Source organism: Talpa occidentalis, unplaced genomic scaffold (genome assembly GCF_014898055.3).
Source record: "Talpa occidentalis isolate TD23 unplaced genomic scaffold, MPIMG_talOcc4v2.1 talOcc4.9, whole genome shotgun sequence".
Taxonomy (NCBI): domain Eukaryota; kingdom Metazoa; phylum Chordata; class Mammalia; order Eulipotyphla; family Talpidae; genus Talpa; species Talpa occidentalis.
The window spans coordinates 47,246,476-47,264,153 of record NW_023605305.1 but is presented as its reverse complement, the minus strand read 5'-3'; the positions used below and the strand labels follow the sequence as shown (position 1 = coordinate 47,264,153).

Genomic DNA, 17,678 nt, shown 5'->3' with positions numbered 1-17,678 from the left:
GGAGGTCGGTTGCTGGATGCTTCTTTCTTCAGAGGGCAGGGACAGAGTGCTCTACTTTCTTTTGAGGCTAGGAACAGGGTCTGATCTCCCTTCAGAGGCCAGGAACAGTTTCTTTCTTCTTTCCTCAGAGGCAAGGAATAGAGTCCTTTAAACTGGCTTCTGTCTGCCTTACATACTCTTTCTGGGGGTCCCCTACCTTACCTGCAGGCTGAATGGATCATTGGATCTTAAGCAGGCAGATTGGATCATTTCTATTGCAAGTCAACCTAATCAACATTTTCCCATTCTATGATTCAGGCACAAAATACAAAAAGGAAAACTTGCCCTGCAAGTTGGCCTGCAGGGGGGTGGGGGTGAGGTGGGGGAGGGTGTGGGATGGCAGGTGTCAACATCACCTAGTTTACATTTTACAGACAGAGGAAGTTGAAGCTGACTATGTCAAAGAGAATGCATTGGATAGGGGACAAGCAAGAGAGCAGGGGGAAAAATCTGGAGGTTATTATAGCAGTTTACATAAAGAAATATGTTGGCCCAGAATAAATTGATAGCAAATATCAAGAGCAGTAGGTAAATTTGACAAATATGTCCTGCAGTTAAAACAGACAGCCCCTTTTTTTTAATGTCCATGTACAGAAAATGCTTGGATTTTCCTTAACAAAAGTCATTTAAATATGCAGTGAGGGCCTCTCTGGTGGCACAAGGGATTGGGCACAGCACTGTGAGGCTATCTGCAGCTCTGCAGCACAAGTTTAATCCCCTGCGGGCCAGCCAACTGAGGAGCTGCCCACGGGGCACAGCAGACCTCCTCTGTCTAGCCCGCTGCTCCCCTCAGCATTGGACTTTTGGACTTTTGGTAGGTCTGCCTGTTCTGTTCCCTGCTCTGTCTCTGGTGAAGCTTCCCCCCTCCCCCTCCCCCCCGTTCTTGTATGTATAAATAGGTGGCTCTTAAAAAAAAAAAAAAAAAAGTAGTGAGCAGTTAGGTTTTTCTTCTATATAATTCCATTTGATTCACCCAATATTATTTTACAGGCTGTACTATCTAAAATGAGCTGAATCTGTTTGTGTTTCTTCCTCAGGAAGTAAGCCTTGCTTTGGGGTTTGGCCATGCTTAGTTTCAGTTTCCTTTTCTCTGTATCGGAAGCCTCAAGATTGCTGAGTTTTTGTCCCCATTTTGTGCCTGGCTTGCTGTCCAGAAAGAGCAACTGCTTCAGTTCCAGCCCTTGCACGAATTCAGCAAACAGGTAATTGACCTGATGCTTTACATATTCTAGCTACTTGCATGTAATAGCCTTTTTTTTTCATTAAAAAAGTTAATTTTAATTCAACAAAATCATTTAGAATAAAAAGCTGGCTAGTATTTTTCTTATCTGTTCACCCATTTCTGTTTACTTGATTCATAGGTAACAGAGTATGTAAGAGGAATCAATACAGACTTTGTGACACTATTTTTTACCTGTTTTTCAGTATTTAACGGGAAATTATTTGATTTTCCACTAGATTGAGAAGTATGGCAGTGACAACTTGTCTGACATGGACACAAGAAAAGAGACTGCAAAATTATTTTGGAGGAAAACAGTTTAGTCTTCTTTATAAGGCTACCTGCCAAGGATTCTATCATCATGGTTTGTTTGATAAATGCTATGACCAAGGACCTGCTTTAATAGTAGTTTATAGTGGAGATCATGTTATTGGGGCATATATGCCTGTGGGCTTGAAGAATGAAAGGGTGCCCATCATCGCTTTTGCCTTACAAGAGACTGAAATTTCAGAATGCAAAATAGGATCACATTTTTTCTCCAATTCGTGTAGGAATATAGGTCCCAGTGAATTCAACATAGATTTATCAAACAAGAAGGTGAATATGCACGCAGAAACAATTAAAAAACTTGGACTTCCTCAATGTAATGCTATTTCTATCGAGGAGTGTGAGGCTTTTCGACTTGAAGGTAAGGTTAATCAGATAACCCTATAAAGTTCTTTCCTCTGTGCTTGTAGGATCTAATTGACTCCTCTGGAGGGAAGAATGATGTTTTTACTTGTCCCTGTCACCAGGTGATCCAAAGTGAAATCTGGCACAAATTGTTTGCTAAGACAATTATGACAATCGTGACAAAAGGAGGAAGGGAGAGGAGAGAGGGGAGAAGGAAGCAAACATTGGGATTGTGATATTCTCTTAGACTGAAGCCAGGACTTGAAATACTTGACATTTTTGTGACTGGTAATGGATCATTTCTGATGCAGTTTCCCATGATATACATTATATCAAAAGACCAAATAATTTTTCCAATCAAGGACATTTCAACTGTTTCCAATATTTACTATTATAAGCGTTCCTATAATATATTTATGCATACAATATGCACTTCTTATGATGACTTCCTGGAAGACTAACTGAAGTTTAAGGATTATGCACATTTGCATTTTGATGGACCCCTTTAAAAAATTTCATGAACAAGAATTTTATAGAAATGTCTGTTTCCCTGCATCCTTGAAATCCTTGGTATTATCAAATTTTAAAATATTTGGCAATTTGTAGTCAAAAGGTGGTTTCTAATTTTCTTTTTTGTTTATCTCTGAATCATTAACAAGTACGTATGTACTGGCTATTTATATTTATTTTATGAAATACTTGTTTATATTTATCCATTTAAAAGAGGAGTATCTGGGAATAATATTCCCTAAATATTTGCAAGTTCTAAACTTGCTGTGATCTTTATACTTGAACTACTATCAGAATGCATAATTCTTAGATCACGTTTTATTTGGGGGGATGTTGTAATGTTACCACGGCACTGATGTAGTGTTGCTGTGGAAAACCTAAGCTCAGATTTGTTTATTATTTATTATTGTTTCCATTTAAGTGATTTGTTCTTTCTTCTGATTCAGAAAGGACCCCAATTCTATCTCCTACATCCTATTGAATAATTGAGTGAGAAAAGGTCTGCTAACACTATAGTCTTGCAGTGTCTACCCTGTTTCTAACACTGGTCTCTACAAATGAGATGCTCAAAACCACTTTTTATTTATTTATTTATTTATTTAAAAGATTTATTTATTTTTATACAAGAACCGGGGTATAGGCTAGGTGCGAGGGAGGGCAAGAGGATTCACCAGACAGCCGGGAACAGAACAGGCAGACTGATGAAATACACTGCTGGGGGGTGCAGTGGGAGAGACAGGAGAGGTTTGCTTTGCCATGTGGGATTCTTGCCAGCTGGCCGGGATAGAACCCACGCTACAGAGGCTGCGGAGACAGCTTCACAGTGTGGTGCTCAACCGCCTGCGCCACCAGGGAAGCCCTTAAAATACCTTTTGACTACAGATTGCCAAATATTAAAAATTTGATAATACCAAGGATTTCAAGGGTGCAGGGAAATAGACATTTCTATAAAATTCTTGGCCATGAAATGTTTTAAAGGTGTCCAAATGAAATGATGTTAAAGAGATGTCACTTTTTTTTTTTAACTTAGTTTTGACTATGCTGCAGTTTTTGTACTTTTCCCTTGTGAATTCCTTGGTAGTCAGTGTACCAGTCATTCAACAACTTGTAATCTTCACTATCGTTTGATTATTTCCCTAGATATATTAAGTGAAAGAAGAATGAAATATGTCACTGAGTAAGTCAATGTCTTTAATGGTCTATTACTGTGTTTATTATCTTGAACACTCTTATAAGCTGTCTATAAAGTTTTTAGCACAAATTATAACAGATAACAAGGATCATCAACAACAGAACAAAACTATTTTTATAATGAAATTTTTGGTAATAGTAATGTCAAAATAAAATCGGCTCTGTGTAGATGTATTGCATGTAATGTTTTTATGCACTTGAAAGTTGTTATTTGTCTGCGTGTTTTCATTTTTTGCAGTTAGTTTTAACTACTTTAGGGAATTATTGTAGAAGGGATGATTGGCAATGGGAGAATACTTATTATGAGTTTCCAGACCAAGTTTGTACAAACTTCAAAAGTCACATATCATATTGTGGTTTTTGAAATTTAATTTTGATATTGTTGACAGTTTATCTTCATAATTGATATTTATTCCTAAGTTCATATAGCCTAGTAACTTAAATCTGAAAGGTTTGTGTCTGATTTTAGTTAATATTGTAATTCTTTTACAATAGAATTTGAGGTAGGATAATTTTCTGTCCTTTTGTACTAGAAAATAAGTTGCAAATGAAAAATAATAACACATAACAATAGAAAATGAATTTTAGGAAAATTTATGGTAAGGTCTTACAAACTAACTCAGTCAACTGTTAAAAATTGTGTTACCTAAAAAGGCTCAGGAAGCAGTTATTGTCTGAGATAAGAACTTACAAGCCATATGGAAATCTGGTTCACCAAGCACGAATTCTGCTGCTGGGTCCTACCGGAGCTGGGAAGTCTAGCTTCATCAACTCAGTGAAGTCTATTTTCCGAGGTCATGTAACCCAGCAGGTTTTGGTGGGCTCTGATCCAGGTGGGACATCAAAGAAGGTAAGTCCATTCTCAATCTTTGCTTCTTTGTTCTCATCTCAGAACCTTTGCTTTTTTGTTCAAGTTAATTAGACTTAAGAACTTTTTTTTTTTTTTTAAAAATGACATTTTTTTTAAAGATTTATTTTTTATTTATTTATACAAGCACTGGGTACAGTCAGAAGCGCGGGAGGGTGAGAGAATTCACCAGAGCCAGAGCGGGGAGCAGAGCAGGCAGAAGGACCGAAGTACACTGCTGAGGGGAGCAGCGGGCGGCAGGAGAGGTCTGCGCGCCATGTGGGACCCTCCTCCAGTGGCCGGGGAGCAGCCGGGGACCGAACTGGTGCTGCAGAGGCTGCGGGCAGCTTTGCAACCCAACGCTCAACTGCTGCGCCACCGGGGAGGCCCTAGACTTAAGAACTTTTAGTTGATCCACTTCATGGCATGTAGACCTCATCAAAATTCAATTATTTATTTTTTTTTCCAGAAGAATTCTTAAAGTTGCTCTCTTCTCTGCAGTACAGGACATATTCCATTAAGGATGGAGAGGATGGCAACCTCCTGCCATTTATGCTGTGCGACTCATTGGGGCTGGGTGAGGAAGGGGAAGGACTGTGTACGGATGACATAGTCTCCATCTTAAAAGGCCATATTCCTGACAGATACCAGGTAAGACTTGTCTGATTATTGAGAAATTGGAATTGATATTTAAAATTCTTATTTTTGTCCTAATTACCATATTGTTTTTAAAATTATTATAGTAATTATATCTTGATAGTTCAATGGACAAATCATATTCATTATTCTTTTCACATATTTGTTTTTCTTGACCATTTTTACACATCTTTCTCCAGTGACCTCATTTGTGTTTTATATTACTGTTTATATTTATTACATTTTTTGTTTATTATATTTTATTGTTTATGTTGCCACTTGATTGAAATTACAAGAAATTTTAATATTGAAAGTTGATTTGCATCTTTATACATCCAGAAAAACATTGTTTTATTTTTTTTATTCATGCAGATCTCATAGAGAAATGATAAATTACTCTGTTATTGAGAGATTTTGCTGTTAAAAACTGTCTTGAGGTTGATAGCCCTGTACATTATGTCACTTTGTATTTTCACCAGTATATCTATGATACATATTCCTGGCAGAGGGATTGCTAATCAAATAAATATGCCTCACTTTGAACCACTTTAACCCTTTACATTCTACTTGATGATCAAAGGGTTCTTTCTGAATGTACTCACCTCTTCTTCTGCTTATACTGCTTCTTCTGTCTAAAACACTTTGTCTTGGGCCTCCCTGGTGGCACAAGAGGTTGAGCACAGCACTTCGAAATGGTCTGCAGCCTCTGCAGCTTGAATTTGATCCCTGGTTACTTGTATGCATAAACAAATAAATCTTTTTAAAAAAACACTTTGTCTTATCCTAATTCACTATATCAGATTAACTTTCCCTATTTTTTAATCTCTCGATTTCATGTCCTTTCTTGGCAGTTTACCTGATTAGGTGAAAAGTCTGTTATCTACTTGCATACTCACTGTCTTATCTACAGGTTGTTAATCTCATAAAATTAACAACCATTTGTTTTGTTCACCACTGTTTCATTCACTTGCATAGTGCTTGCTGCATAATACGTGCTCATAAATATTCACTGATTAGTATGTTGCTTTATGTTTACCCTACAGTTTATTCCCACGAAACCAATTGCACCAGGTCATGGTGACTATATTAACAACCCTTCATTGAAGGACAGAATCCACTGTGTGGCATTTGTGTTAGATGCCAAGTCTGTTGAACACCTGTCTCATGAGATGACAGCAAAGATTAAACAAATTCGAAGTGACATGATAAAGTATGGTGAGTCTCATTCTACCTTTGTGCTAAGGATACAAGATTAGACTGCATTGCAGAATGGTTTCTGGACAGCATGAAGAATTTCAGAACTTGTACATGTGAATTTTCCATGGCCTATCAATGTGATTCAATCAAGTTGAGCACTCACTTTCGCTGCTTGACTTATGCAAGTTACTTAAACTCACTGTGTTTCCTAATCTATAAAATTAGTATGATAATAGCATCTACCTCAGATTTATTATAGGGATTGAACAAATTATTATAAACAAAGAGTTCAGTACAGTACTAATTACTTGCTACCACTGCCTCCCATCGTGCTTTTATTTACGTAGAGTCCTAGATTTCCCCATGGGCATTATAGGATTAGAAAGCAAAAAAGAATATTTCGGTAAGAAAAAAAAGATAGGAAAGTAAGACGTAAGGTAGGGAGAGGTAACATAAGGGCCGAAAAAGATAGACCCACAGTGACTTCTCTTGACATGATTTTCCATTCTGTTTGGGAAAGAGCCAGTTTATCTCAAGTCTGATTCAGCTAGAAAAAGAGAGTGGTTGCCAGGAAAAAGACTAATTAATACAAAGTAAAAATCAAAATCAACAAACAACTATAAACCAGAGACACACTATGGTGGGGGGGAGAGGCGGGGAGAGAAAGGACTAGGTTCAAAATAAGGGGGGGATGCAATTGTATGGGGAATATAACCAAAATGAAAATGCATACATTGTGCAAAAATGAAAAATGATGTAAGAATTATATAAAATAAAATATTAAAATAAAATAAAATAAAATTTATAAACTGAACCATAAAAAAAAGGGAGTGGTTGATTTTTTTTTGCTCACTGAAATTTCAGATCTTGCTTGAGTGGGTTTGAGGGAGGGCTAATATTGTGCCTCAGGAACATTTTATTGTGATGCTTTGACATAGTATATGTCATTTTTTTTTTTTTTTGAGGTGTTTTCTTCCCAATCTTATTTATTAGAGTACTTTGGTGGTTTTCTCTGGTCCACATAAAGACACAACTCTTTGGGGCCTCCCTGGTGGTGCAGCGGGTTAAGCACAGCATTGTGAAGGTATCTGAAGCCACTGCAGCATGAGTTCGATCCCCAGCTGGCCAGGAAACTACCCACATGGTGCAGCAGACCTCTCCTGTCTTGCCCACTGCTCCCCTCAGCCATGTACTTCAGTCAGTCTGCCTGTTCCCTGCTCTGTCTCTGGTGAAGCCTCTCACCCCCTACCCTGCACCTCTGGCCTGTACCCCGGTTCTTGTATGCATAAATAAATAAATCTTTTTTTTTAAGACTTATTTATTTATTTATATAACAACCGGGGTACAGGCCAGATGCATGGGAGGGTGAGAGGATTCACCAGAGACAGAGCGGGGAACAGAACAGGCAGACTGATGAAATACACTGCTGAGGGGAGCAGTGGGCTCGAGAGGAGAGGTCTGCCATGCCAGGTGGGACCCTCGCTGGCCAGCTGGGATAGAACCGCACTGCAGTAGCTGCGGACAACTTCATAGCGCCGGGCTCAACTGCCTGCGCCACTAGGGGAGGCCCAATAAATAAATCTTAAAAAAAAAAAAAAAACACAACTGTTTGTCTAGGATATGAGCTCAATCAGCAGTATTATAGTATAAATTTTAGTTACCTCTTTCAAAGGTAAATAAACTAACTTCATTTGAAGTTTCCTTTCTTATCATGGAAAGCAATAAAGGAGACTTTCTATGACAGAGGAACTCTAAGTACTCATGAAGAATTGAAGGGGATGTTTTTTCATAGGGTTGTGGGAGTCTTCCCAAAAGTGTGTTGTATAATTGATAGCTGATTCACTGAAAAATACTGATGCTGTTCTTTTTTTTTTTTAAATAAATTTTATTTTTATATTCCCTATACAATTGCAATCCCTTATTTTGACCCCAATCCCTCCCTCCCCACCCCCCTACCTCCCATAGAGTGTCTCTGGTTCATAGTTTTTTGTTGAATTTGATTTTCACTTTCTTATAGTTATTCATTTTCCTGGTCCCTTATTTAAGTTTTCTAGATTCCTGCTATGAGTGAGACCATCCGGTGTTTTTCTTTTTCTTTCTGGCTTATTTCGCTGAGCATGATCCCTTCCAGCGCCATCCATGTTGCTGCAAATTGCATGTGTTTATCTTTTTTGAATGTTGAGTAATATTCCATGGTGTATATGTACCACATCTTCTTGATCCAGTCATCTATTTTTGGGCATTTGGGTTGTTTCCAAAGCTTAGCTATTGTAAACAGTGCTGCTATAAACATAGGGGTGCAGGTGCTCTTTGGAATTGATGTTTCTGTGTCCTTTGGGTAAATACCTAGGAGTGGAATTGCTGGATCATATGGAAGCTCTATGTTTAGTAGGTCCAGAAATCTCCACACAGCTCTCCATAGTGGTTGGACCAGTTTGCATTCCCACCAACAGTGCAGGAGAGTTCCTTTTTCTCCACATCCTCGCCAACATTTGTTGTTGCTAGTTTTTTTAATATGTGCCATTCTCACTGGTGTAAGATGGTATCTCATTGTAGTTTGGATTTGCGTTTCCCTGATTACAAGTGATGTTGAACATTTTTTCATATGCCTGTTGGCCATTTGCATTTCCTCCTCAGAGAAGTTTCTTTTTAGCTCTTCTGCCCATTTTTTGACAGGATTATTTTCTTTGTTGTTGTTGAGTCTCATCAGCTCTTTGTAGATTTTTGTGATCAGTCCTTTATCATTAGTGTTGGGTGCAAAAATGTTCTCCCAGTTGGTGGGGTTTCTCTTTGTTTTTGTTATTGTCTCTTTTGCTGTGCAGAAGCTCTTTAATTTGATGTAGTCCCAGCTGTTTATCTTTGCCTTCACTATCACTGCTTTGGGTGATGTGTCTGTAAAGATGTCTTTGATGTGAATATCATGTAGTGTTTCGCCTATATTTCCTTTTATGTATTTTATGGTTTCAGGTCTTATGTCTAGTTCTTTAATCCATTTTGAGTTGATTTTTGTGTATGGTGTGAGGTAGTGGTCAAGCTTCATACTTTTGCATGTAGCGACCCAGTTTTCCCAGCACCATTCATTGAACAAACTTTCTTTGCTCCAATGCATAGTCTTTGCTCCTTTGTCAAAGATTAGTTGACCATAATCTGTGGGTTTATTTCTGGATTTTCTATTCGATTCCTTTGGTCTGTGTGTCTGTTCTTGTTCCAATACCATGCAGTTTTGATGATTATGGCTTTGTAGTATAGTTTGAAGTCTGGGCGTGTGATGCCTCCATTCCCTTCTTTTTTTTTTCAGGAGAGCTTTGGCTATTTGGGGTTTTTGGTGATTCCATATGAATTTCATCAATAATTGTTCTATTTCTTTGAAGAATGACATTGAGATTTTGATTGGAATAGCATTGAATCTGTATATTGCTTTTGGGAGGATGGCCATTTTAATAATGTTTATTCTTCCAATCCATGAGCAGGGGATGTCTTTCCATTTCTTTGTGTCTTCTTCTATTTCTTTTAACAGTGTTTTATAGTTTTCTTTGTATAGGTCCTTTACCTCTTTTGTTAGATTTATTCCCAAGTATTTGATTTTTTTTGTTTTGATAATAAAAGGGATTTTTTTTTTGATTTCTCCTTCTTCAGATTTATTGTTTGTGTATAGGAAGGCTACTGACTTTTGCATGTTGATTTTGTATCCTGCCACTTTACTGAACTGATTGATGAATTAAATTAGTTTTTCTGTGGAGTTTTTGGGGTTCTTTATGTATATTATCATATCATCTGTAAATAGTGATAGTTTGACTTCTTCTTTTCTTATTTGGATTCCTTGTATGTCTTTCTCTTGTCTTATTGCTCTGGCTAGGACTTCCAGTATTATATTGAAAAGCAGTGGTGAGAGTGGACATCTTTGTCTTGTTCCAGATCTTAATGGAAATGCTTTCAGCTTGTCTGATATATTTTGGTGCTTCTTCGTTTGGTCAATATATGTTAATGAGTGTTATTTCTTGTTGAAGTATTGTCTCTTTGATCATAATGTAGTGACCATTGGGGTCTCTTTTTATCTTTTTGAGTTTGAAGTCTTTTTTATCTGATATATGTATAGCTGTTCCTGCTTTCTTTTTTGGTCCACTTGCTTACAGGATTGTTTTCTATCCTTTAACTTTGAGTCTATTTTTATCTTATGTAGCTAAATGTGTTTCCTGGAGACAGCAAAAGGTTGGGTTTTGTTTCTTAATCCAGCCTGCGACTCTGTGTCTTTTTATTGAAGAGTTTAGTCCATTTACATTTAGAGTTAATATTGATATGTTAGCATCTGTATTTGCCATTGTGTTTGTCTTTCCTTTGATTTTATTTATTTATTCTTTTAATAACTCTTTTTTTTGGCCTTCTTTCATTGTTATTCGTCCCTCTGAGGTTCAGGCTTTAGGACTCCTGGTAGTATTTTTTGGAGTGGGGGTTTAGTTGTAATGAAATTCCAGAGTTTCTGTTTGTCTGGGAAGGTCCTTATTCTTTCTTCATAGAGGAAGGAGAGCTTTGCGGGATAGAGTATTCTTGGTTGGCATCTGTTTTCTTGGAGTCTGTTGACTATGTCCCTCCACTCTCTCCTTGCCCGTATTGTTTCTTCGGAGAAGTCTGATGTCAGCCTGATTGGTTTTCCTTTGAATGTTATCTGTTTCTTCCCTCTTGTCAGCTTCATTATTTTTTCCTTGTCCTGGATTCTTGGGAGCTTTACTATTATGTGTCTTGCTGTATTTTTCCCTTTGTTGTGGAAGTTTGGTGTTCTTATGGCTTCTTGTATATCAATTTTCAGCTCCTTCTTCACGTTTGGGAAGTTCTCTTCAATTATCTCCTTGAATATTTTCTCTGTTCCTACATCTCTCTCCTCTCCTTCTGGTATTCCTATAACTCTTATATTTCCTTTCCTCATGGAGTCAGATAGTTCTCGAAGTCTTTCTTCAGTCTTTTTCCTTCGTACTTCACTTTCCTTTTCTGTTTTGGTTCTTTTTATTTCTGTGTCTTCAAGAGTACTTATTCGTTCTTCCATTTCATCTATTCTGCTTTCATTGCTTTTCCCAGAGTTCTTTAGTGCCTCCATTAATTCTTTGATCTCCTGCATTTCTTTTACTTCCCTCTTTAGGGACTCAATTTAATTCTTCTGATCATTGATTATTTTCCCCTTATCATTGTTATCCTTTATGACTTCTGTTATTTTTTTAATCATGACAATTTTAAATTCTCTTTCTGGTAGGCTCAGAAGTTCTTCCAAGTTACTGTCGTTGAAATCTGGGGGGTGGTTTTCTTTTTGTGGTGTGCTTTATTCCTGAGGAGTTGCTAGGTTGCGTGTGGTTCTTCTACTCCCTACTGTCTGTTTTCTAATGGGACACTGTGTTGCTGGGACTGGCCGGCATCTTGGGTGAAATTCTCTGCTCCCCTCTGCCTTCTCCGGGAGCCATCTGTTGGTTTCAAGCAGTCTTTACTGATGAAAGGTCCCTGTTCTAAAATGCCGATGCTGAGACATGCTCTCCTGCGTGCCTGGTCTGCCCCGGCGGTGGGTTCCTGCTCCCCCTCTAGGCTGGGACTGCAGGCCAGAAGGGGTCTGGCATGGGCAAACTTCCCAGCCCACCTGTGGCTCCTCAGGGAGCCTTCTGCTGGTTTCAGGTAGTCTTTATTGAAGAAATGTCCCTGTTCTAAAATGGCGATGCGGGACTTACTCCCTGCACTCCCAGTCTGCCCCGGCGGTGGGTTCCCACTCCCCCTCTGGGCTGGGACTGCAGGCCAGAAGGGGCCTGGAGTGGGTGAACTTCCCAGCTCACCTGTGGCTCCTCAGGGAGCCTTCTGCTGGTTTTAGGCAGTCTTTACTGAAGAAATGTCCCTGTTCTAAAATGGCGATGCAGGACACACTCCCTGCGTGCCATTCTAAAATGGCAATGCAGGACGCGCTCTCAGTCTCAGGCACACTCTTCTGCGCGCCCGGTCTGCCCCAGCCAGGCTCTGGGCTTGGACTGCTGGTCAGAAGGGGCCTGGCGTGGGCGAACTTCCTAGCTCACCTCTGGCTCCTCTGGGAGCCTTCTGCCGGTTTCAAGCAGTCTTTACTGAAGAAAGGTCCCTGTTCTATCCTGATGCTGTTCTTAATGCTAAAACAATATGTATCTGCTTGGCACAGGTGTGGTACATTTGGCTTTGCTCACTAATGTGGATAACTTGGATCTGATTACAGAGAATGACCTTGTAGACATACAGAAATGTGTGCCTGTGAAATCTAAGGTAATGAATGATGTCCTTTGTAAACATATTTTCTGGAGTATGTCACTATAATCATAATATATTACTGTGTATAAAAATAGAAATATACATGTACTGAGTTTAAGAAAAAATAAAATGGTTGAATAATTCAGATTTATAGTCCAAATTAAAAAAATTCAAGATATGTTTATTTTTATACTGACAAAGATAATTGTTTATTGCAATTTAATTCCATATGTTCAATTCAACAAATATTTATCGATTACCTTTAATGAATAATCCAGTGTGATAGTTTCTTTTTCTTTTTTTTTTTAAGATTTTTATTTATTTATTTATACAGGCACTGGGTACAGTGAGAAGCACGGGAGGCTGAGAGAATTCACCAGAGCCAGAGCGGGGAGCAGAGCAGACCTCTCCTGCTGCTCCCCTCAGCAGTGTATTTTGTCAGTCTGCTTGTTCTGTTCCCCACTCTGTCTCTGGTGAATCCTCTCACCCTCCTGAGCATCTGGCCTGTACCCCGGTTCTTGTATAAAAAGAAATAAGTCTTTTTAAAAAACTAAGCATCAGCATTAAACTAGTCAAGTAAAATAGATTTATTCTGAGAATATATTTTTTTTAAAGAAAACAGAAATTATGGGCTCTGTTGTACATGCAGATAAATACTTCAACTTCAAGGTGGCTATATAGAACTATTAGTTACCTTTTGCATTTAATTGATGTTTGTTCTTTATTGATATATATATATATATATATATATATATATATATATATATATATATATACACACACACACACACACATACACATTAAGGTAACATTTGTTTGTAACACCATATATGATTCAGAGGTATAGGTCCATACCTTATCAGGTGTATATTGCCACACTATACCCACCACCAAAACTGTCATAGTCCTCCACTTTAGTTCATTAGGGCCCCTTACCCTTTTGCTTTCCACATACATTTTTAGTGAAATTAACCAATTATATTCAAGGTTGACTTTTTGAATTATTTTTTTTAATAAATCTTTTTTTTTTAAAAAGATTTATTTATTTATACAAGCACTGGGTACAGTCAGAAGCGCGGGAGGGTGAGAGAATTCACCAGAACCAGAGCAGGGAGCAGAGCAGGCAGAAGGACTGAAGTACACTGCTGAGGGGAGCAGCGGGCGGCAGGAGAGGTCTGCGCGCCATGTGGGACCCTCCTCCTGGTGGCCAGGGAGCAGCCGGGGATCAAACCGTCGCTGCAGAGGCTGCGGGCAGCTTCACAACCCAGCGCTCAACTGCTGCGCCACCGGGGAGACCTGACTTTTGAATTATTTTAAGAGAGCACTTTATGGGACCAGATCTTAGCCCCATTTTATTTTTTAATTTTTTAAAAAGATTTATTTATTTATTTATACAAGCACTGGGTACAGTCAGAAGCGTGGGAGGGTGAGAGAATTCAGAGCCAGAGCGGTAAACAAAACAGGCAGACTGACGAAATACACTGCTGAGGGGAGCAGCAGATGGCAGGAGAGGTCTGCACGCCATGTGGGACCCTCGCCGGTGGCGGGGGATGGAACTGGTGCTGCAGAATCTGTGGGCAGCTTTGCAGCCCAGCACTCAACCACTGCACCACTGGGGAGGCCCTCTTAGCCCCATTTTATCCAACCAGAAAAACATTGCCAAGCCCCTACTATTTGCTATTGGTTCCATAACTTAAATTAACATAAAATAATATTTTTGTCTATTTTGATATTTCTGAGTTTTGATTTTTGCATTCCAGGTACAAGCAGTCCACAGAGTACTTGGATTTGCTCTTTCTGACATCTTGGTGGTTAGTAATTATTCCTCAACGTGGGAGCTGGACTCTGTAAGAGATGTTCTGATCCTCTCTGTGTTGAGAGAGATGCTGTGGGCTGCAGATGACTACTTAGAGGATTTGCCTTGTGAATTTGTAGAAATTTGAAGAAAGTATCAGCCACGTGGCTAGTGGCTGTTCCTACTATTCCCTCTTGACTGTAGCATGGTCTGTGCTAGGGAGAGGCACATGCCTTTTATATGTATGGGTTCAGAATTTAGCATTACCTGTATTGTTTGTTGTCAACCTGTGTACAACACATACAGCTACATTCTCAAAATAAGACTACAGTGGATCTAACTTGAGGTTATATGTCTTCCTCCAGTAGCAATCACTTTATCCAAAAGTAAAAGGAAATATGATCAGCTTATCATGGATTATACCTATCCAGGGAGAGTGATTTATTATTAAGAGAAGGGAATTAATCAGTGTCAGGTCCATTGTTGATATGACTGAGATGGAGAGACAACGGTATGTACCTTATAGATTGGGAAGATTTTTAAAAAATTAATTCTGTATTTATATTATGAAGTTTGATAAAGAAAATTAAAATAGTTACTAATCTAAAATATTTACTAACCTAAGTAATTACTAACCTAAAATAGTTAACAATAAAATTTTAAAAGATTTTTGTTAAAGTGCAGTGTATAAATAAAACATAGATTGTCAATATGTATATGGGTCAATACATTTTGACAAATTGAACAAGCTAGAAGTAGAACTCAAACAAGAAACAACATCATCAGCATCCTGAAGTCTTCTTTATGCCGCAGTCTAGTTATTGTTTAGGAAATCCAATATATTGATATCTGATTACATAGATTATTCTTGACTGTTCTTATCCCTTATATATCATTAATCATTAACCATTAATATCATTATATATCCCTTATATATCAAATATGGTACTATTTGTTCTTTTGGATTTTACTTTCATTTGGTAATGCATTTGCTGATTTATATTATTGAAATAAAGATTACTTATTCTCATTTTTCTTATTGATGGACATTTAGATAGTTTCTATTTGGGAGCTTTAATCAATGGCACTGCACTAAATATTCTGGAACATGCCTTTTGGGGAAATATGGAAACATTTCTGTTGGGTATATATCTAGAACTGAGTTGTTGTGTCATAGAGTATGTGTATGCTTAGCTTTCATAGTATTACCTTTATGTTTAAAGGAACTTTGAAAAATTTTGGTTGCATTTAAAAATGTAATGAATTAAACTATTCAAAAATTTAAACTCTATCTTGAAATTTAACATATTCAATATCCCACTTTAGTAGTTCAATTGCTTGACAAAACCTTCTTAAGTGCGATTACATAAAGGAGTGAAGAATTAGCAGCAATAATGAATGTATGTCTATTTTATACAGTGAATATATACATACTGTATATATATTATACATACATATATACATACAACTCCCCCACCCACACAGACACACAACACAACATATGTTATACAATTTCCTTCTTAAGTTTTGTTTTCCATTCCAGTGTCAAAAGAAAGTCAAGTTTAAGTTACTTTCTCATGTGAACAACAATGTAACTTCATATTCTCCTTCAAAGGTACTTATATATTCTCTAGTCTACTGTCATGGCTTAGTAAGATAAAATTTATATTTTTCATTATCAAAAGTAAGTTTTTTCATCATTACAATTATGTTATCATGATAGGTTCTCTATAAGAGAAGGGATCCAGAAATCAAAAATGAGAATTATGGAAACTAATTCAATTCAATTTTAAGGGAAAACAGACTGAGATCCTTGAACACTTTGCATGAAACTGTACCAAATATTGGATTTTATTTGTACACACATACAATATGTTTTCCAGGCCTTACTATTTAGAAAGAGGTTGAGTGACTTGTAAGGATATTTGTATTTTAGAGGGTTTGTATGTTGCATCCAAGATGTCCTAAACCTTTATATATCAAATGACCAAAAAGAAATGTGAGTTTGAATAGAATCTGGAACAAAAGAGACTGAGAGATTTATAATGGAAAAGCTTTAGCTCATGTAGTAAAATCAATCCATGTAATGCTGATGTAGGAGTTATTTTGGAAGTATCATTATGTAGACACTTGCAGACTAAATTCCCTAGCAAAATTTAATAATTGCTCCTACTCAGTGACTACTGGGTATTTGAACTTGAAAATTACTTGATGGCAATAGCTAAACTCATTCCAAGAGACGGCTATTACCCTGAAACTGAGATATAAGAGATCGGTCTCATTGAAGGACATCAATTAAATCTGAGATCCAAAATACCTGTCATATTGTGGGCAATGTCAGAGAGATATTCCAATAGTGATGAATCAACTCCAATAGTGATAGCATGGAAATGAAATAGTAATTGGAGGTGATTTGGAGAAAATACTTGTTTCTATGAGGAGGTTGTGGACCTGCCTTTGGGGCACAGGATGAGACCACCAGAGGAATTATCAGTTTCTATTGCTGAAGTCTTAACTTGTAAGTCTCATCCTACTAAAGTCTCATTCTACTGAAGTCCTGGTTTACTGCTAGAAGTCCTGTAATTGAGGGACATGCTTCTTGTTGAAAGCCTAATCTCTTTCACATTGCTGATGGTAAAACCCTTATTGGAGAAAGCAAGTTTCAGTTCACCCAACAAGCAGAAACAAACGCAGTATATCTTACAGTGCAAGAAAATTTGGATTCTCATCTGGAATAGTGCTTATATATTTACATACTCAGGCTGTGGTCAATGACCTTGAAGTTAGTGCAGAAAGAATCTACATGATTGGATAACTGAGACTTTAAGGAGATTTAAATTATGGAAACTTGTGGAAATTCTGTAGGAGAGTTGAAATTGTTTATATCAATGATCACTAGATAAAATCTGGTTACCTCCTCAAAGTTTTGGAATGCAAAGGCTTATGCACTGATTCATTTCTTGAATGTAGCTATGTGAAATAAATAGGAACAATGTTATTCAAACTGTAAACACTGAGTGGAACAGTGACAATCCTTTATTGATACTTCTAATATGGTAATATAATATCCAGAATGCTAATAGGAAATGAAATTCCACAGATTATTTTAGGTAAGATTTATCATGGGCAAAGAATGGCAGGTAGATAATATAGACTCTCACCAGTGGCCCCAGGTGACTTCAACTAAATTCTGAATAGAATATCAGAAACACGGGGCCTCCCCGGTGGCGCAGCAGTTGAGCGCTGTGTTGCGAAGCTGCCCACGGCCTCTGCGGCGCCGGTTCGATCCCCGGCTGCTCCCCGGCCACCGGAGGAGGATCCCACATGGT

The 17,678-nt window shown here is 37.9% G+C and overlaps 1 protein-coding gene across 2 annotated transcripts; it reads left to right on the top strand.

The window, feature by feature from the left end:
- The first annotated feature begins 721 nt into the window (after positions 1 to 721).
- IFI44 (interferon induced protein 44) lies at positions 722 to 15,619 on the top strand. Of its 2 annotated transcripts, XM_037500290.2 has the most exons (9): positions 722 to 853; positions 1,077 to 1,241; positions 1,498 to 1,946; positions 3,581 to 3,617; positions 4,286 to 4,481; positions 4,980 to 5,129; positions 6,158 to 6,329; positions 12,469 to 12,569; positions 14,315 to 15,619. In XM_037500290.2, exons 2-9 carry the CDS (start codon positions 1,105 to 1,107, stop codon positions 14,495 to 14,497), a joined length of 1,425 nt encoding a protein of 474 aa, XP_037356187.1. In that variant the 5' UTR covers positions 722 to 853; positions 1,077 to 1,104; the 3' UTR covers positions 14,498 to 15,619. The 2 variants fall into 2 exon arrangements, with proteins under 2 accessions (XP_037356187.1, XP_054547340.1); XM_054691365.1 differs by lacking the exon at positions 722 to 853 and having other exon boundaries at positions 1,039 to 1,241.
- Positions 15,620 to 17,678: the final 2,059 nt, after the last annotated feature.